Source organism: Pristis pectinata, chromosome 2, assembly GCF_009764475.1.
Source record: "Pristis pectinata isolate sPriPec2 chromosome 2, sPriPec2.1.pri, whole genome shotgun sequence".
Taxonomy (NCBI): Eukaryota; Metazoa; Chordata; class Chondrichthyes; order Rhinopristiformes; family Pristidae; genus Pristis; species Pristis pectinata.
Genome location: NC_067406.1, coordinates 55,938,118 through 55,959,916, shown reverse-complemented (window position 1 = coordinate 55,959,916; position 21,799 = coordinate 55,938,118). Strand labels below are relative to the sequence as shown.

At 42.5% G+C, this 21,799-nt stretch overlaps 1 protein-coding gene across 1 annotated transcript in view; it reads left to right on the top strand.

Moving 5' to 3' along the window:
* The first annotated feature begins 18,271 nt into the window (after nucleotides 1–18,271).
* Nucleotides 18,272–21,799, top strand: part of LOC127583366 (melatonin receptor type 1A-like) — a 48,193-nt gene continuing 44,665 nt past the window's right edge. The window contains exons 1-2 of the mRNA XM_052039273.1: nucleotides 18,272–18,309; nucleotides 21,300–21,442. Coding sequence (XP_051895233.1) covers nucleotides 18,272–18,309; nucleotides 21,300–21,442 — 181 coding nt within the window. The remainder of the gene's footprint in view (nucleotides 18,310–21,299; nucleotides 21,443–21,799) is intronic.

Below are 21,799 nucleotides of genomic sequence, written 5' to 3'. Positions count from 1 at the left end.
GATAGTCGATGTTTCGGGTCGAGACCCTTCATCAGGAAGAAAGAGGGGAGATAGCCAATATAAAATGGTGGGGGGAAGGGGTGGAGCAAGAGCTGGCAGGTGATGGGTGGATTCAGGTGAGGGGCAGGTGATAGGCAGGTGAGGGATATTTTGATCGTGACCTCTTTGAAAGTTGTCAAGTGGTCTGATATCTGGTAGCCTTCTTCCCCCATGCGAGTTCTAGCTTCTGTTATACCTGCATGCACTGAAAACAATGAGTGAGGTCTACTTCAATCAATTTTCCCACTACAGAAATAAATTACAAAGGCTGCTTGTAATATGTTAACTGCAACAGTTATATTGGGAAATTCAAAAAGCCTTTCACACCTCATTAAAGTGAAATTGCTTGAATTCCTTAAACAACTGTATTTAGCATTTTAAAAGCTCTCCTTATATCAGCTGAGGGGCTGGGTGCCTTAGTCCTAGAATGTGAATACTTAGGTTAAGAGTGTAGTAAAGCAATGTCCTGGTGATAGTATTACACAGGTGAACATTCAAGTAGCAAGATTTCAGTCTTTCAAAGCAGTATGTACTGCTCTTCATCAAGCTTGTGATGAATCCCACATGAATGGTAAATTAGTCATTAATACCGTTTTCTTTGCAATTTTACTGTATGTCACTTAAAGTGAGCAAAGTATTAACTTCAAAATGGCTCACTGCATTGTACCACCAGGCTCAAGGGCAATTTCTATCCCACAGTGATAAGACTAATGAACAGTTCTCTTATATGATGAGATGGACTCTTGACCTCACAATCTACCTTGTTATGACCTTGCACATTATTGTCTACCCGCAATGGACTTCCCTGTAGCTGTGACACTTTGTATTCTGCTATTGTTTTACCCTGTACTACCTCAATGCACTGTGTAATAAATTGATCTGTACGAAAGGAATCCAAGACATTGGTTGAAACACCGAAGACAAGTCCAGAAGATGAGTACAGTAGATTTTCTGCAATGATGAAGATCTGTCTTTGCATGCATTGATATTGGTATTGGTATTGGTTTATTATTGTCACTTGTACCAAGGTACAGTGAAAAACTTGTCTTGCATACCGATCATACAGATCAATTCATTACACAGTGCATTGAGGTAGTACAGGGTAATACAATAACAGAATACAGAGTAAAGTGTCACAGCTACAGGGAAGTGCATTGCAGGTAGACAATAAGGTGCAAGGTCATAACAAGGTAGATTGTGAGGTCAAGAGTCCATCTCATCGTATAAGCTCGATGCCATTCAATTGTCTTATCACAGTGGGACAGAAGCTGTCCTTGAGCCTAGTGGTACATGCCCTCAGGCTCCTGTATCTTCTGCCTGATGGGAAAGAGAAGAGAGAATGACTCAGGCGGGTGGGGTCTTTGATTATGCTGGCTGCTTCACCAAGGCAGCGAGAAGTATAGACAGAGTCCATGGAGGGGAGGCTGGTTTCCATGATGTGCTGGTCTGTATCCACAACTCTCTGCAGTTTCTTGTGGTCCTGGGCAGAGCAGTTGCCATACCAAGCCGTGATGCATCCAGATAGGATGCTTTCAATAGTGCATTGATAAAAGTTGGTGAGTGTCAAAGGGGACATGCCGAATTTCTTTAGCCTCCTGAGGAAGCAGAGGCGCTGGTGAGCTTTCTTGGCCGTGGCATCTACGTGGTTGGACCAGGACAGAAATGAATATGCAGTAGGTAGGATTTTTTTGGAAGATTGTTTGCATAAAGTATTTTGTAAATGTTACTGTGTCAAAAGTTGCAATCATAATTTATAGATGGAGCATGTAATCTATGCTAGTTGAAGTAGTGCAAAGTACAGCAGGCTATAATAAACTTGTAAATCTTAGAATTCTATACATTTCCAGCTGGAAAGTGCATTACTTTCTTCCTTCTGCCCTACAGGATTTTGTGATTCCAAGTTGCAGTTTACAGAGGTATCTATACAGATGTTGGAAATACATTCTGGAGTCATTGGGTAATTTGTACAGCCTCAAGTCAGTGCATTCCCTTGGTATTTTATAGAAATACAGGCTGACATTATGTGCTCAGTCTTCTGCGTGATCTGACAATATTTTTGGCACAAGTAAGTTTCCTGACCATTTTCTTTAAGTTATCCAGTTTATAGGTTATCAGTTACCATTGCTTTATTCTTTTCCGATGCAAATGTTTCTGTCGTTTCTTATAAGTCACGTGTTCTTCCTGGGCACTTGTCTCCCTTTTACACTCCTCCACCTACCTACCTACACCCATCTCACCCGGACTCATCTATCACCTGCCAGCTCGTGCTCCTCCCCCTCCCCTACCCTTTTATTCTGGATTCTGCCCTCTTCCTTACCAGTCCTGATGGAGGGTCTCACCCTGAAACATCGACTGTTTATTTCCCTCCATGGATGCTGCCTGATCTGCTGAGTTCCTCCAGCACTTTTTGTGTACTGCTCCAGACTCCAGCATCTGCAGTCTCTCTTGTGTCTCCGTTTTGCTGCTCCACTGTGAAGTCTCTTCCAGGAATTCCGACCCTGAAGAAGTTATCCTCCTCTCTTCAACAGGAGTTCTGTGAGACCCTCTCTCATTGCTCTCCCTCTGTGATCTCTGCTGCTCTCCAGCTTTTCAACCAAGTGCTCACCCAGACTTGATTCCACAGCCACACGTCCTTCTTGGTGCTTGTCTCCCTTTTAACCCACCCCCTCCTCCACCTACCTATCTTCCCGGTCTCACCAGGACTCACATCACCTGCCAGCTCATGCTCCTCCCCCTCCCCCGACCTTCTTATTCTGGCTTCTGCCCTCTTCCTTTCCAATCCTGATGATGGGTCTTGACCCGAAATGTCAACCGTTCATTTCCCTCCATAGATGCTGCCTGACCTGCTGAGTTCCTCCAGCATTTTGCATTTTGTTCCTCCAGATTTCCAACATCTACAGTCTCTCTTGTGTCTCTTATAAGTCATTGTTATGTTCATCAAATTTCTCCCTCAATAACATCAGAAGTAGGAGCAGGAGAAGGCCATCTGGCCCATCAAGCCTGCTCCGCCATTCAATAAGATCATGGCTGATGTCTTCTAAGAAAATTAACTTGCAATTCTAGGGAAAGATTGGCTTCTTCTCTAAAAACTCTGAAACAAAGTAATTGGACAGGCTGTTGTAATTCAGTTTGGTCCAAATGTATACCCGAACCAGAGACATGCACTTTTCATCCAGTAGTCCCAGAGTGTGATTTTCATGCACATAGTGTATGTCACTGTGCAACTACATGGCATGATTTTTGGATCTTGCATGCACTCTTGCACATTAGCTACCTCATTTCAGGAGTTGCACATGAAACTCAAACTAACCTGCCAGTGTTCTACCTTAAAAAACAAACTGCTGGAGGGACTCAGTGGGTCAAGCAGCATTTGTGGGGGGAGATCCTACATCAGTCCAATATATCACATGCAAATGCTCAAAGATCTTATCCATTATGAAATCTGAGCTAGATCGATTTCTTTTCTGCACTGGAATGCCCAAACCAATGCAAAGGTCAGCCACTTTAAAGAGTAGACTTCCTTTCAAGAGTTAAGGCTTGCTTTCCAGTTCATAGCCCATGTTGTTTGTTTGTCATGTACCCATGCAGCAACAACATCAAACGTGCATCACATGTTGACTGACCTCACTGCTGTTTGTTCAATAGCATTCGTTAGTCCATGATTCCCACTCACAGAAACTTAAGCACTGGGGAGTTCTGATCACATTCAGCCATCAATTTCACACCTTAATTCAATAGTGTAGTCAGTAACAATCTAGACCTACTGTATATACAGTTACTGAATTTCTAGGTCAGTAAACCTTCACTTTGTATACTTCCTGAAATCCATTAACTCCTATCCAGAGGTTTAACTTCAATAGAACCAAAAGACAGATGAAAGTTCAATATCCTATAGACTGATGACATAGACTATCTTATGCTTTACTATCTTACATGAACTAAGCCTTTGATTTTCAGTCAATTAGATCTAATGCATTCATTTCCAGCCCTTTTGATTTCCACAATAACCTTTGTTGTGGCATGTTATCAAATGACTTCTGGAAATCTAAGCATAGTTCATCCATAGGCTTCCCTTTTATCAACTGCACATTTTACTCCTTCAAAGACCGCCAATAAAGTGATCGAATTTGACTTCCCTTTCACAAATCCATGTTGACTTTGCCTAATTACCTTGAATTTTTCTAAGTGGCCAGTTGAAACATGATTAATAATAGCTCATAACATTTTCCCCCATGACAGAAGCTATATTAATTGCCCTGCAGTTTCCTGCTTTTTGATTCACCTTTTTTGACGAATTGAGTTACATTCAGTATTTTCCAGTCTATTGGAACCTTGTCCCAACCTGGAGAACTTTGGAAAATTTCATCCAACTCAGCAACCATTTCTTTCAAAACCCTGGGAACAAGTGCAGTAGGACCCAGGAAATTGTCAGCCTGCAGGAAGCTCCAACAATTTACTCAGTGTCACTTCTCTGGTGTTCATAATTTTCCTGAGTTCCTCCTGATTTACCACTGTTTCTGGGATGTTAATTACATCCCCTAAGGTGAAGACTGATGCAAAATACCTGCCGAGTTCATCTGCCTTCTCCTTGTTTTTCATTATTAATTCTCCAGACTTACTTTCGGTAGGATCAACACTCACTTTGCTGACTTTTTTTTTGAAAAGCTATAAGAAATCTGTACTTCTGGCTAGCCTTATCACATATTCTTTTTCCTTCTTTATGTTAATCCTTTAGTCAATTATTTTATGTGTGACTCTGCTTCCAATTGAGATGTTGGCTTACAACCCGTACATTTGTATCAAATATTGGCCAGTTTTCATATGATAGAACATCATTACACTTTTTCTGCTTCTTCAACTTGCTGTTGCTCAGCAAACTATTCAATTGTTTCAACTGTCACTGAAGGGAAACTCAGAAAGATGAGAGAGTTTGCCAGTAATGTTCACCTCCCAAAAATGAAACAAAAATCAAAAAATGATTTATTTCCAATTGTCTGTTACTTCATTTAATTAACATTATTGAATTTTTTGCCATGTTGTGACTCAAGCTATTTATATGGATATTTTTTGCATGGACATTTATGATGTGATGAGAAATATAGTAGACAAAATTATAAAGCCTGATTGATGCTAGCATTGCAACTGAACACTATTATCAGGCCATATAACAGACCAGACCAAATTGATGAAAATCGAAGACTTGTTTATGGGAAATTTACTGAGAAACAAAATTTTTTAAAAAAGCAAGATTTGCTAAAATGCTGGCATTAGAACTTCAGTGCTAGAAGCTATTTTGTTTCCATTGGTGAATGGTGAATTGAAAAACAGAAGTATATTCTTATCACGGACAAGGTCCCCAAAGCAGCTAAGAAAATTAAGTAAAACAGAAAATAGTCTATATGATTGCTCTATAGCACGTTAAATCTTCATCCATCTTCGGTGCTATTAAAGTTGGCCCCCCAGATTGAAGGCAATGGATTCCAAGGAGTACACAAAATGGATGCTCCATTGGTAGGGAGGTAACATATTTGGAGCAACAAAAATTCTGCTGAAGGAACTCAGTGGGTCGGGCAGCATCTGTAGGGGGAAGTGAATTGTTGATGTTTCATTTTGAGACCCTGCATCAGGACTGGTGCAGGGTATCAACCCAAAATTTTGATAATTTGATAATGAAATTCAGCATGTCCCCTTTGATACTCACCAACTTTTATCAATGCACCATTGAAAGCATCCTGTCTGGATGAATCACAGCTTGGTATGGCAACTGCTCTGCCCAGGACCACAAGAAACTGCAGGGAGTTGTGGATACAGCCCAGCACATCACGGAAACCAGCCTCCCTTCCATAGTCTCTGTCTATACTTCTCAGTGCCTTGGTGAAGCAGCCAACATAATCAAAGACCCCACCCACCCGGGTAATTCTCTCTTTTCCCCTCTCCCGTCAGGCAGAAGATACAGGAGCCTGAGGGCACGTACCACCAGGCTCAAGGACAGCTTCTAACCCGCTGTTATATGACAATTGAATGGTTCCCTTATACGATGAGATGGACTCTTGACCTCACAATCTACCTTGTTATGACCTTGCACTGCACTTCCTCTGTAGTTGTGACACTTTACTCTGTATTCTGTTATTGTTTTAAACCTGTACTACCTCAATGCACTGTGTAATGAATTGATCTGTACTAACAGTATGCAAGACAAGTTTTTCACTGTACCTCAGAACAAGTGACAATACCAATACCAATACCAATAAACCAATACCAATACCAATAATTCCTCTCCTCCCACAGATGCTGCTCAACCTGCTGAGTTCGTCCAGCACATTGTTTGTTGTTCCAGATTCCAGCACCTGCAGTCTCTTGTGTCTCCAGAGAACATATTTGCAATGATAGAAGAATGGCCAGCTAACCAGAAAAAAGAGCCAGCATAAATGGTTTTCTAGTCAGGAAGATGTAACAAGTAGTGTACCATAGGGATTGGTGTGTGAAGGGATCTCAACTTTTTACAATTTACAATGCTTGGATGAAGGAACTGAGGACATGATTGCCAACTTTGTTGTTGATACAAAGATAGGTAGGAAAGTAAGTTGTGAAAAGGACATAACAAGATTCCTAGAGAACATACGTAAGTTAAGAGAGTGGACAAAAATCTAGCAAATGGAGTATATAACATGGGTAAATGTGAAATTGTCCATTTTGACAGGAAAAATAAAAAAAGAAGCATATTACATAAATGGTGAGAGATTGCAGAGTTCTGAGGTGCAATGGGATCTGTGTGCTTGAATGCACAGTTCACAAAAGGCTAGTGTGCAGGGAGAGCAAGTAATTAAGAAAGCTAACTGGATGTTATAGTTTATTGCTAGAGGAAATGAATACAGAAGTATGGATGGTAAGCTTTGTTTGCATAGGATATTATAAGACCATATCTGGAATAATATGTACAGTATTGGTCTGTTTATTTAAGGAAGGATGTTAATCTGATGGAAACAATTCATAGTAGGTTAACAATTTTAATACTTGGAATGGGTAGGTACTCTCATGAGGCCAAAGCAAGTGAATCCTAGGACATTGTGGGAAGCTAGGGAAGGAATTGCAGGGTCCCGTTGCAGAGATATTTATATCATCGATAGCCATGGGTGAGGTGCTGGAAAACTGGAGGTTGGCTAATGTTGTGCTTGTATTTAAGAAAGGTTGCAAGGAAAAGCCTGGGAACTACAGACTGGTGAGCCTAACATCAGTGGTGGGTAAGTTGCTGGAGGGGATTCTAAAAGACAGGACCTACATGCATTTGGAAAGGGATAGCATGGCTTTGTGTGTGGGAAATGGTGTCTTAGGAATTTGGTTGAGTTTTTTTGAAGAGGTGACCTAGATGAGGGAAGTGCAGTCGCGGTTGTCTACTTTAGCAAGGTCTTTACAAAGTGTTGCGTGGTAGGCTAGTCCGCTAAGTTACATCACTGGGATCCAGGGCAAGCTAGCCAATTGGATACAAAATTGGCTTGATGGTAGGAGACAGAGGGTTGTTTTCAGACTGGAGTCCTGAGACCAGCAGTGCACCGTAGGGTTTGGTGTTGGTTCCACTGTTGTTTGTCATTTATATTAATGGTTTGGAGGATAATGTAGGTGGTGTAGTTTGTAAGTTTGCGGATGACACTAACATTGGTGGTATAGTGGGCAGTAAAGAAGATTATCTAACATTACAACAGGATCTTGAACAACTGGGCCAGTGGGCTGATGAATGGCAGATGGAGTTCAATTAAGATAAATGCAAGGTGTTACAAACCAGGGCAGGACTTACGCAGTAAATGGTAGGGCCCTGGTGAGTGTTTTGGAACAGAGAGACCTAGCAGTGCAGGTACATAGTTTCTTGAAAATGCCAGCACAGGTAGAAAGGGTCATGAAGAAGACATCTTCCACGCTTGCCTTCTTTGGTCAGAATATTGAGTACAGGAGTTGTGACATCATGTTACAGCTGTACAAGATGCTGGTAAGGCCACACTTGGAGTACTCTGTACAGTTCTGATTGCACTGCTACAGAAAAGATGCCATTAAATTGGAGAGAGTGGAAAAAAGATCGACGAAGATGTTAATGAGACTTGGAGGACTTGGGTTATAAGGAGATACTGGATAGGCTAGGACTTTCTTCCATGGAGTGTAGGAGGCTGAGGGATGGCCTTATAGAGAATTATAAAATCATGAGGGGTGTTGTGACTGCTGAACTGAGTCACCTGAGAGAAACTGAAGCTGGTGATATAGAAGTCTTTATTCATCACGACAAGCAAGCATTCTCTTGGAGACCATCTCGGTAGAGTCTCCCTAACTCAAAGTACATCACGCTTTTATACTCTTAAGGACAAAGGCAACAGCAGGTGGTTTAATACAATTTCAATAGCTACAATGGCATAATTTACTTCAATATTTTAAGTCTGATTATGCTTCCATTGAGTTACCTTGGGAGACACCTTTGCATGTTCAAACTGGGGCAAAGTAATTCACATGGATGGTCTAAAAGCTTCTGAGGACAGAGAACCAGACACCCAAAACTAATGTTGTGAGGGTTGACTCTATGATAACACAAATATTTGAACTATTGATAGATCAAGTATGCCTGTGACCATGCTTGATGTGCAAAGTGACAATATCAGTCTGGTCTGCAAGTTTCCTTGAACTCAGTCACAATGGTGCAAAATAACTTAGCCAGTGTGATCTGTTTTACATACCCCCATTGTCTTACATTTGGCTGATGCACACAAGAATGTCTCATGGTCACTTCACTTTGCAAACCATATCTCTTGAGCAGCCAGCCCCCTACTATGGGCCAGTAGCCTGTGCTCTGTAGACAGTGCTGTTTATTTATAAAGCTGCCCTTTAGTTTTAAACTGCTTTCAATTTACATTAACAACTGGTTTGGTTCTCATTTGAATTAATATCTGCTATATTCACATAATTCCGTAACTCCTGAATCCCTTACAAGGGGCATAGATAAATTGAATAGCCACGGTCTTTTTCCCAGGGTAGGGGAGTCCAAAACTAAAGGGCGTAAGTTTAAAGTGAGAGGGGAAAGATTTAGAAGGGACCTGAGGGGCAACCTTTTCACACAGAGCATGGTGAGTGTATGGAACGAACTGCCGGAGGAAGTGGTAGAGGTGAATACAACTACAATATTTAAAAAGGCATTTGGACAGTTACATGGATAGGAAAGGTTCAGAGGGATATGGGCCAGATGCCCATATCTGTTAGGAACCTCAGTTAGGGACCTTGGTCGGCATTGATGTGTTTGGCCAAAAGGCCTGTTTCTGTGCTGTACAGTTCTATGACTATGACTCTATGAGGAAAGATTGGATAGAATAGGCCTATACCCTTTAGACTTCAACAGAGTGAAAGGGGGTGATTGAAACATATATCCTGAGGGGTATTGACAGGGTGGATGTGGAGAAGATGCTTTCCCTTCTGGGACAATCTAGAACTAAGGGTTCACCTTAAAAAAAAACAAAGGGTAGCACATTTAAGGCAAGGATGAAGCATTTTATTTTTCTCTCTCAGAGGGCTGTGAGTCTTTGGAACTCTCCTCCTCAAAGGGTGGTGGAAGCAGAGTCTTTGAGGTGGATAGACACTTGATAAGCAAGGGATGAAAGACTACTGCAGGTCGATGGGATTGCGGAGTGGAGGTTGCAATCAGATCAGCCGTAACCTCATTAGATTGTGGAGCTGGCTTGTAGAGATGAGTGGTCGATTCCTGCTTCTAATTCATATGTTCATACAATTGTATAGCTTCCTTTACCAAAGGAATTAATGAATGGATAGGCAATTGTAGCAAGACCAGTAGGAAGAGTGGCTAACTGTACTTAGTTTAATGGGGCTGGATGGCAGTAGAGACAGTTGTACAGGCAGCTGTACTGTAAGGGGATTTTGTGCCCAACAATTGACAAAAGTGCAGTATCCAAGCATGCTGTGGGAAAACCAACGCTTGCTGAATAACGTCATCAAGCCATGCAGCGCAGAAACATCCCTCCAGTCTGTCGTGACCTACACTAATCCATTTACCCAGGTCAGGTCCATAGCCTTCTATGCCTTGGCAATTTAGGTACTTGTCTACATACTTCTTAAATGCCATGAGAGTATTTACCCCCAGCACCTCTTTGGGCAGCGTATTCCAGACTCCAACCACCTTCTGTATGAAAGAAATACCCTCTCAAATCCCCTCTAAATCTCTTACCTCTCACCTTAAACCCATGCCCTCCTGCCTTAGACAGCCCACCACGGGAAAAAGATTTTTATTATTTACCCTTACATCCCTCATAATTTTATATACCGCTAGCAGGTCACTCCTCAGTCTCCTCCACTTCAGCGGAAACAAACCCAGCCTGTCCAGTCTCTCCTCATAACTGAAATGATCCAATCTGGGCAACATCCTAGTGCATCTCCTCTGTACCCTTTCCAACACAATCACATCCTTCCTATAATGTGGAGACCAGAACTGCACACACTACTCCAGGTCTGGCGTAACCAATGATTTTTTAAAATTGTAACATGATGTCCCATCTCTTATATTCTATGCCCTGACAAATGAAGGCAAGCTTCTTCACCACGTTATCCACTAGTGCTGCCACTTTCAGGGATCTATGGACCTGTACCTCTAGGTCCCTCTACTTATCAACAGTCATTAGGGCCTTGTTATTTACTTTGTACGTCCTATCCTTGTTTGCCTTCCCAAAATGCATCACCTCATATTTGTCAGGATTAAATTCCACATACTATTTCTCCACCCAACTTTCCATCCGATCTATTTCATGTTGTAGCCTTAGACAACCTTGTGAAAAACATGACCTAGCCACAGGGACAGATTGAATATACTTTGGAGATGTTAGCCTGTGAGAGGATGCTGACATTGGTTTGCTTATCTTGACAATAGATTTGGAGGGCTTTGTAAAAGAATTATTAGAGGTATCTTTCCAGTGCTTTGAGGCGCCACTCATAAATACAGTAAAACTTGGATAATCGTCTACCCAACTATTTGGAAAAACTGATGGTTTGACACTTGGCTGATCATGTGATGTTGGCCGGATTCCCTTCTGACTCTCCGGGGCCCTGCTTCCTGTGCTTCCTTCCAACTCTCCAAGGCTCAGGTTACCATGTTCGCTTCCGGCTCTCCAATCCATTTCAAAGGAGATCCACAGGCTAATTGACTAGGCCTATCACTAACCTATTAAATCTATATTCTTCCCAACACCTATGTTTTCTCAATATTAGGCATGTCCCGTTTGACCCTCACCAATTTTTATCGATGCAGCATAGAAAGCATCCTATCTAGATGCATCACGGCTTGGTAAGGCAATTGCTCTGCCCATGACTGCAAGAAACTGCAGAGAGCTGTGGACACAAATCAGCACATCACGGAGACCAGCATCCCCTCCATAGACTCTATACTTCTCAATGCCTTGGTAAGGCAGCCAGCATAATCAAAGGCCCCACCTACCCGGGACATTCTCTCTTCTCCCCTTTCCCATCGGGCAAAAGATACCAAAGCCTGAAAGCATGTACTGTCAGGTTCAAGGACAGCTTCTATCCCACTGTTATAAGACTATCCCTAAGATAAGACAAGATAAGATAAGATATCTTTATTAGTCACACGTACATCGAAACACACAGTGAAATACATCTTTTGCATAGAGTGTTCTCGGGGCAGCCTGCAAATGTCACCATGCTTCCAGCGCCAACATAGCATGCCCACAAACTTCCTAACCCATACATCTTTTTTGGAACGTGGGAGGAAACCGGAGCACCCAGAGGAAACCCATGCAGACACAGGGAGAACATACAAACTCCTTACAGACAGCAGCCGGAATTGAACCCAGCTCGCTGGCGGTGTAATGATGTTACCCTAACCACTAAACTAGGATAAGATGGACTCTTGACCTCACAATCTGCCTTATTATGACCTTGCTCCTTATTGTCTACCTGCACTTTCTCTGTAGCTGTGACACTTTATTCTGCATTTTGTTATTGTTTTACATTGTACTACCTCAATGCACTGTGTAATGAATTGATCTGCATGAACAGTATGCAAGATAAGTTTTTCACTGTAACTCAGTACAAGTGACAATAATAAACCAATTCCAAGTCCAATTCCCATTCCAAACTAAGCTGATCCTTTATAGACATGAAATATCATTTGTAAGCAAACAAGCCTTCAGTACCCTTACTACCTTAAATAAACATTTGATTATTAGCATTTCTAAAAGCACCGGGACAGAATGTCAGACATGGAAGTTCTATTTTTGGAAAGTATTGTCGATGTTAATGTTCTATGGATAGACAAAAACCCCAGATACATAATGTACATAAAGAACATAAGGAGTTTGGAGCAGGAGTAGACCACCTGGTCCTTCAAGCCTGACCCGCCATTCAATATGATCATGGTTGATCTTCCCCAGGCATCATTTCTTTTTCTGTGCCAGTTCCCCAAATTCCTCACTTACCTAAGCTTTTAGAAGTTTATCCACTTTCTCTTTAAATAACTCCAAAGATTGAGTCTCTACAACCCTCCGGGGTAGAGAATTCCAGAGATTCACCAACATCTGTGAGAAGAAATGCCTCCCCCTCTCTGTGTGCACTCACTGAATTACAGTGAGTTGTTGTTGTAGAAAGTGAGGAAGGTGGAGAATTCTAGAGATACACTACCACTCTCCATTGGTAGAGGACCTTTGATTTTTTTTCAGAAGTTAATCCTTAAGGCTTATTCTCAGGTATGATCCAGTTAATGAGTCAATGATGACATGGAACTTGTTCTCTGAAAGTGTGCATCCGCAAGTGTAGTCTGTGAAGTGCAGTTTGAAGACTGAAGTTAGAGTGACCTTGGAGATAACATAAGTTGGGTGGGTTTCCCATTTGTTCTGTAGATTCACTCCACTCCAGCAGGAAGCTTGTTAGAGTCAAGGTGCAGCACTGCAACAAATATTTTAAAAAATGTGTCGGGTTGATGATGTAGCCCTGCCTGACACCAGTCTGCCCTGAGATTGGATCTGTTGTGGACTTGGTTAATATCATGGCTTGTATTAGTGTTAGGGTTAGGGTTAGGGTTAGGGCCATCACAGAGCAGACACAAGATGGAGATGTATTCTACAGGCAGCCAACTTTGAGTAAGATTCTCCACAGTCCTTCTTGATTGTTGCAGTTTGTAAATTAATAAGAATGACAGAATGAACGTTAACAAATAGATTTAATACAAAGGTTTACATGTGTTGTAGAAATGTGAAGAATTGGCCTTAACATTTTCCCCAGAAAATGATGGTATTGATCTGTGTTTATTTGGATGCATGAAGTCTATGATCTGGGGAAGCACTATTATTGGTTCATATATATCCATTAACATGGAAATAATTCATCTATAAATCAGAATCTGTGGAGAGAGGAATAGAGTTAATGCCTCTGGTTCATGTGTTATCAGAAATAGGGAAAAATAGAGATAAACTGGTCTCAAGATGCAGAAAAAGTGGATGGAGAGGTTGGGGAATGACAACCAAAGGGAAAGTCTGTGACATGGTAAGAGGCAGGAGGGGGTTCATGGCATAAAGGATAATAGGGCAAGGTAAAAGAGATGGTAACGGGACAAGGAAGGGAAAAAAATGTTGGTCTGGAAAGAGCATAAATGGGATTGAAGAATACATTTTGAAATTACCAGAAGAAACTGTGAGCTAGAAATGTGAAAAGAAAATGCTTAGATATCCTCATTATCTGAAATTGGTTGTAGGGTGCAGTTCCTTAAACTTAACAAGGACACACACAGGAAATAGGAGCAGGAATAGATATCCTGGCCCCACAGATCTAACCCACCATTCAATATGATCTTGGCTGATCTGCCCCAAGCTTCAACTCCCCTTCAGTGTCAGTTGCACATACCCCTCAAAAAAGTATGTACCTCCTCTTTATATCCTTCCAGTGATCCAGCCTCCACAATGTTGTGGAGTCGAGAATTCCAGAGGTTCACCACCCTCTGCGTGAAGTTGTTCCCTTGCACCTTGGTTTTAAATGACTGACCCCATATCTTGAAATCATGTCCAAGACTCTCCCACTAATGGAAACTTCTCAATGCCTACCTTGTCATGCTCCCTTAGGATCTTCTGTTCCAACAAGATCAACTTTCCAAACTCCAAAGACCTAACCTTTTAGCCATTGGTGATAGGACAGCACTTTCCTTCTTGGTATTAATCCAGTGAATCTCTTCTAGACTGTCTCCAATGTGAGTACATCCTTTCTTAAATAAGGGGATCAGAACTGTACACAGTTCTCCAGGTACAGCCATATCAGCACCCTGTAAATTATAACAATATTTCCCTATTTTTAAATTCCAACAGCAATAAAGGCCAATATGCCATTTTGCCAACTTAATTACTTGTTGCACTTCCATTCTAGCTTTTTGTGTTTCATGCACAAGGACACCTAGATCCCTCTGTTCTCCACTCACTTGCAGTCCGCCTTTTGATTCCACCCACTGAAGTGCATGACCTTTCTGTTTCCTACATTAAACTCCATTTGTCAAGTTTTCACCCACTCACTCAGCCTAGCTGATACCTGTTGGGAAGGTCCACATGTCCTCATCGCAGCATGCCCTCCCACTTAGCATCAGCAAACGTGGATACCTTACACTCTGCGCCCTCATCCTCCAAATCATTAATACAGATAGAAAGTAACTGAGGGCAAAGGACTGACCCTTGGGGCACTCCACTAGTTATGTCCGTCCAACCTGAAAAAGACCCAATTATTCTGACTCTTTGTCTTCCACATGATAACCAGTCTTCAATTATATTTACAATTTATATCAATTAACTGGAGGAGGATGCAGAATGTAAGTTTGCCAATAGCATGAAAATAGGTGGGAGGGCATGCTGCGATGAAAATACTTGAACTCTGCAAAAGATAAGATAGGTTAAGTGAGCGGGTGAAAACTTGGCAAATGGAGTTTAATGTGAGAAGGTGTGAGGTCATGCATTTTTTTGAGAGGAATCTAAAGGCAGACAATTATCTAAATGGAGAAAGTTTGCAAATGAATAAAGTACAAAGGTGTCCTTGTAAGTTAGCAGGCAGGTGCAGCAAGTAGTGAGGAGGGCAAATGACATATTGGCCTTTATTGCAAGAGGGTTGGAGTTTAGAAATAGGGAGGTGTTGTTGCAATTGTACAAGGGACTGGCAATGCCACGTCTGCAATACTGTGTACATTTTATTCCCCTTATTGAGAACGTACATAGAACAAAGAACAGTACAGTTCAGGAACAGGCCCTTCAGCCCACAATATCTGTGCCAAACACAAAGCCAAATTAAACTAAATCTCTTGTCATCACATGATCCATATCCTTCCATTCCCTGCATATCCATGTGTCTAACAGCCTCTCTAACGCCACTACTGTATCTGCTTCCACCACTATCCCTGGCAGCCTGTTTCAGGCACTCTCTGCATAAAAAACTTGCCGTGTACATGTCCTTTTGAACTCCCCCCCCCCCCCCCCCCTCACCTTAGATGCATGTTCTCTAGTATTTAACATTTGAGACTGGATATGCTGGCCATACTGTTCACATGCCTGACACCAGACTCCTGACACAGACACTCTATTCACAGCTCTGTCACAAGAGATTACCAGGTCCGCAGAGAAAAAGATTCATGGATATTCTCCAGGCAGATTTAAGAATGTGTAACATCCCCACCAACTCATCAAAATCCCAGGCCCATGACTGCTCAAAATGGTGAAGGGCCATTTGGGACGGCATTTAGGACCATGAGTCCACAGGTGTAAATAACAGAAGGAGCACCTGCTACATGGAGCATCTCCTGCCCACCTCTGGCAGAGTCTGCAGGTTCCTCATTGCCCTTGTCAGTCACGTTAAAACCCATAGTAAATGAAAATAAAGAAAAACTTCTGAAGCTGGAAAAATGAAACAAAATTAGAAAAACCCCGAGAGTCTTTGACCAGAAATAAAGTCATAACGTCACAAAGCCCGGAAACAACCTCTTTAGCCCAACTGGTCCATACTGACCAAGGTTCCTACCTAAGTGAGTCCCATTTGCTCGCATTTGGCCCATATCCCTCTAAACCTTTCCTACCCATGTACCTGTCCAAGTGCCTTTTAAATGTTAATTCATCTTTTCTTTCTGCAGATGCTGACCTGCTGAGTGTTTCCAACATTTACTGTTTTTGTTTAAAACTCAAAGAATTGTAGTGGAAGCAAATTATCCTCAGCTCAGAGGGACTGCCTAAGAGGATTCACTCTGTTTTTACTTATTTACAAACTGCTGAATTTTATGTGTCTTGTGCATTCCAGTGTTGGAAACATTTTCAGACCCATAAGGAGAATGATTCCTCTTAAAAGATAAATGGGACATGCATGATCACACTTTACAGTGTGTGAGCTCAGTGCAGAGTGCTGGAACTGCCAACTTTATTGACAAAAGCCTCTCTTTTTCACAAGCTTAATTCACTTGTTCTTCAACCTCATTACTTATTGAGCATCTAAAATCAGCGTAGAACAAGTCTGCAGAGATCTGCGACAGATGTGTTCATACCTGAGCAATTCCCAGGCGGATGTGGCGGGATGGCCCTCCGATCAGCAGAACGCTGGTCTCTGGACATCTTTGTCACCTGGTTGGAAAACTCATTGCAGCATATTTAATGCTGGTTGTGAACAAAAGAATTGGTACTCTCTGCTGCTGTCATCTGATTGCTCCCTGGGTTGAAGCAGCCTTTTGTAGAAGGTTCCAGCGAGCTGTCCAGGAAAAGCCCTTGGACTAACATACACACCTTTTGTGAGCTCTGGGTGTTGCATGTGCATCAATCTGTTACGCTCCACAGTAGATGTTGTCACACAGTTTACATAATTTGTACTTCTAGAGCCTGAAAGAACAGTGGTGGCATTCACAGATTTCCCACCTCTCCAGCTGGTAATTCCAGTTGAGCCATGCTGCCTCAGTGGGAGAGATTAGCTGCCAGGAGGAAAGCTAGTAAAGAATTTTATTTGATTTACTTTAGCTGAAATGTTTTAATTGAGTGTTTTAAATGTGTGCGTTTCATTTATTTTAACCTTATTTAACTTTGTTGACATTATTTTGATTCTTTGGCAGGTCTTGAGTGATTGTGACAGTCCAAGACACTCACAAAAGTTTGAGTTAAGTAGCAGATTTAACAGAGCAGTGGGGGGATGGGGGTGTGTGTGGGTATGGTGGTGGGGAGTGGGTCAGAACATCACATCACTGCTCTCAGTGCCCATCTTCTCTCTGCAACTGTCTAATTACATCAGGCAACCCTGTAATGGCCTGTACTTCACTGCTGTGCTGAGAGCTGGGCTCCTGGCAATAGATTGCATCCTAGAGCGTACTGGAAGGAAGAACATGGTCCTGGCAGAAGACAAATGGCAAAGTCTCCGTGGATGCATGAGATCCCCTCATACCCTACCATGCAGATCCACCTGCATTGAATATAACACATCAGTAAGCGGACCCCTGGTGAATTATCTGTGAGTGTATAAAATCCCCTTATACTCTACCACATAAGATAAGATATCTTTATTAGTCACATGTACATTGAAGCACACAGTGAAGTGCATTTTTTTGCGTAGAGTGTTCTGGGGGCAGCCCACAAGTGTCGCCACGCTTCCGACACCAACATAGCTTGCCCACAACTTCCTAACCCGTACGTCTTTGGAATGTGGGAGGAAACTGGAGCACCTGGAGGAAACTGGGACAACATACAAACTCCTTACAGACAGTGGCTAGAATTGAACCCTGGTCGCTGGCGCTGTAATAGCATTACGCTAACCGCTACACTTGAACTGTATGTAACACATCAGTAAATGATACCTTGACTCTGGGATATAGATGGTTTCCTACAATACCTATTTATTTCTTGGTGAGTGGCACTTTGCTTAAACAAGTATGACCTCCGCACAAAATATATTTTCCTTAGAAGTCTTCCACTCAACAGGTCTAAGCTCGTTGTGATTTTGAATGCTTTGCATGGCTGCTCAGCACTAATGGTGGCAAGACAGCATTGTAGCTGCAGCAGCTGGGGCTGATGTACATCACAACACGCTGATCAGACAAGAACACAAGAAATAGGGGCAAGAGTAGGCCATCAAAGGCTTGACCTCTGTGTAGGAGCGGAGGGGTAGAACAACGTTAGTGGGTTGAAATGGGTACATGGATAGGAAAAGTGGTATATGGACACAAAAGGTTTAGAGAGATATGGGCCAAATGCAGGCAAATGGGACTAGCATTAAATGGGCATCTCAGTCGGCATGGATGAGTTGGGCTGAAGGGCCTATTTCTGTGCTGTATGACTCTATGACTCTATGGGGGTGGTGGTGCTGGAGAGTATGGGTCATGTGGTGGTTGTGGATGGAATAACGGTCTTTGTAGTTAACCATTCATCTGAGTGAGGAATTGCATTTGTGTGAGTGTGTCTGGACAATTGTGTAAGGCTGCAGTATTTTTTGTGTGCTGTGCAGTTCTCCATTAGTGCTGGAGTTCTGTAATGGTGGTGTGAGCGGGTCTGCTGCCTCACTGGGTGCACGTCCTCCCTCCTGGCATATGCTTCATGCACCCAGTCTTCTCAGACCCTTTCTGAACATCTCTCTACCCCAAAGTGGCCACAAGGAGTCTTGCAGCTGTCTGGCTGCCGTGGGCAGTGTGCCTTTAAGGGCTGATGCATTTCCCTAAGTAAAGTGTGGGTAGCTGTGGTCAGTTGAACCTGGTACCCTCTGAAGCTGTGAAGGTCCTGATGTTAGTGCTTCTTTCTGAATGTGAACCACCCCAACACAGTTTCAAACTTTTTTTGGTCTAATTTTGTGTTTTTTTTTAACAGGGAACCCTATTTAACATTAGCGCAGCACAAAAGGATGTTTCAGTGAAAACAGATGAACAAAAACAGGTGAAATCTAAGTGCATATGCAGGTGAGCTGGATTTCTTCAGGACATAGGGAGGCTGGAAGTTTCAACCCAGTGTGGGATCATGGGCTGTTTTGCGTTTGGAAATTTGAATGCAATGCCATAAGAAATCTTCCCCCTCTCCCTCAATAACAAGAAAGCTGACAGAAGACAATGGCTTGGAACCAGATTGCAGGGCCTTAGATCTGTGGCAAGGGACTCATTCAGGAGCAGAGTTAATTTGGAAATGGATATGGAATTGGTTTATTGTTGTCACATGCACCGAGGTACAGTGAAAAACTTGTTTTGCATACTGTTCGTACAGATCATTTCATTACACAATGCATCGAGGTAGTACAAGGTAAAACAATAACAGAATACAGAATAAAGTGTAACAACTACAGAGAAAGTGCAGTGCAGGTAGACAATAAGGTGCAAGGTCATAAGCAGGTAGATTGTGAGGTCAAGAGTCCATCTTATTGTACTAGGGAACCATTCAATAGCCTTATAGTAGAGGGATAGAAGCTGTCCTTGAACCTGGTGGTACCTGCTTTCAGGCTTTTGTATCTTCTGCCCTATGGGAGAGGGGAGAAGAGAGAATGTCCAGGCTGGGTGGTGTCTTTGATTATGCTGGCTGCTTTACCAAGGCAGTGAGAAGTACAGACAGAGTCTGTGGAGGGGAGGCTGGTTTCCCTGATGTGCTGAGCTGCGCCCACAACTCTCTGCAGCTTCTTGCAGTCAAGGGCAGAGCAGTTTCCATACCAAGCTGTGATGTCTCAGGATCGGATGTTTTCTATGGTGCATCGATAATAAGCTCGCGGTAAGACCCCATGTAGTTTAGTCCAAACTCCAACTAACTACAAATCCTCGTTTCTGCCCAGATTCCACATATCTGGATTCAAATCATATCACAAATAGAGCTCCCCTCAGTTAGAGATTGTTCACCTCACTACAGTAAAGGGTTTTATTTAATTTAATTTGTCACTTAACGAAGATTTCGTTCACTGCAGTGGAGAGTAGGAAACACATTCGGAGACTTTTTCAGACGCAAGTCCGTAAAAACAGGTGATACTTAACAATCTCTCGAGGAGTCAATGGGAAGGAGTTTGTTAAATAAGCATGCTATGTAAAATGGAAACAAATTTCTCTTGAGCACCTGTACTCTTCAATCTGACAGTGATGGCCACTCGATGAATGTATGTTACAGTTTGTCAAAACAGCTGCAGTTTGCCTTTGATTTGCTGCCTCCTGACCGCGAGGAAATTAACCAGCTTCTGATTTCTCACCACCACGGTAATTGGTATCCTCTGCAAAAGTTAAGGATTCACTGTACCTCCGCCATACGAATTTTCGCATAAAGAAGGGAGCTTGAAGGACCTAACCCATTCATTGTAGGGGGAAAGGTGTACACGCGTCACAGGTCGAAAAAAAGGATTTATCATCAGTCTGATCTCTGGTCTTCTATCATTTCGTAAGTCTTATGAAATAAACAGAGGACTTAACGAAGTGACCCGTACACAGAAATCTCCCGAGCAACAGCCGCGAAGCCGTTTAATTGTTGTTTGCCTTTCCCGGGCGGAAACAAACTATTTATTTTTGGATATTTTTTATTCAGTGACTCCAGTTACAAATGGGACCCTCACCAAAATAAATCTGCAAAGCATGAAATGACAACTTGTTCAAAATAAACGCAGGTCTGACTGAATAGTCGAATAAAGTAAATAAATGTCTTAAATGGACAGATATCAATGGACAAGATTAAACGAGCTGCAATGGAACAAACACACATGTATGAATGCTTGCATGCTTCAATGTATATGTATGAATGGATGAACAGCCAAGTGAAATGAATGAATGAATAAAGAAGGCTACAGGCTGGGGAAATGCTGGGCTGTGAGCTGTGAATCGTGCCATGTGACAATGAATCAAAGCCCCGAGCCGCTCCTTCTCTCCACCACCAAGGGGCGGTCTTTCACACGGCTCCGCAGCAAGAACCGCGTCACATGATGAAAGAGGGGCAGCAAACCCGAAAATGCCACAAACTAACATTGTGATGGGGAGACCGAGTGATATAAAAGTCCTGCGTCTGACAGATTAGTAGCTTCAACTAAAAAAAGTTAGCTCGCTCCAGTTTTTCATATAAACATTTTATTTTTAAAAAGTTGAATCATAATGGAAAGAGATGGAGGTTACCTTGGTCAATTTCATTGCTGGTGACCAGTTGTAAATCTGAGCCGGACTGGTTTTGGATTAAATGGTTGACCATTTTCCTCTTTGAATCTGAAATTGCTGTGCCAAGCCAAAATCCAACCAAAATGAATCGGAGCATAAGCCGTTTAAACAGTTCTAGCCCGAGACCCGAGTTGTTCAATTTCGATCGCCCAGCCTGGGTGGCAAACACTCTAGCCGGACTGCTCATATTTACCATTGTGATCGATATCTTGGGAAACCTACTCGTCATTTTGTCAGTTTACAGGAACAAAAAACTGAGGAACGCCGGTGAGTCGGAAAGTCATGCCTTCTTTATTAACGTGTTTCCTATTTTAAGTGTTAAATATTTAAAATGAGTCCTGTATCTTGTTTGATCAAAGCCATGCAGCCAATGTTTAGTTTTTTTTGGGGGGGGGGGGTGGTGGTGTTTGGTTAAACATCGTGTGTTTCCCAGGTCTCTGTCAGGGAAGGGCAGCTATGTTTATATATACTTAAGTACCACCTGTCAGCCCCGGACTATTACTGAAATGTTAGCAGCCAACAGACATCACGGCGGTGGGCGGATCATCCCGCTAACCCACTCGGACACCGGGGTCATGTAGTCTCGGAGTGGAGGCAGGCAGTGATACATTCGGCTCATAGTGC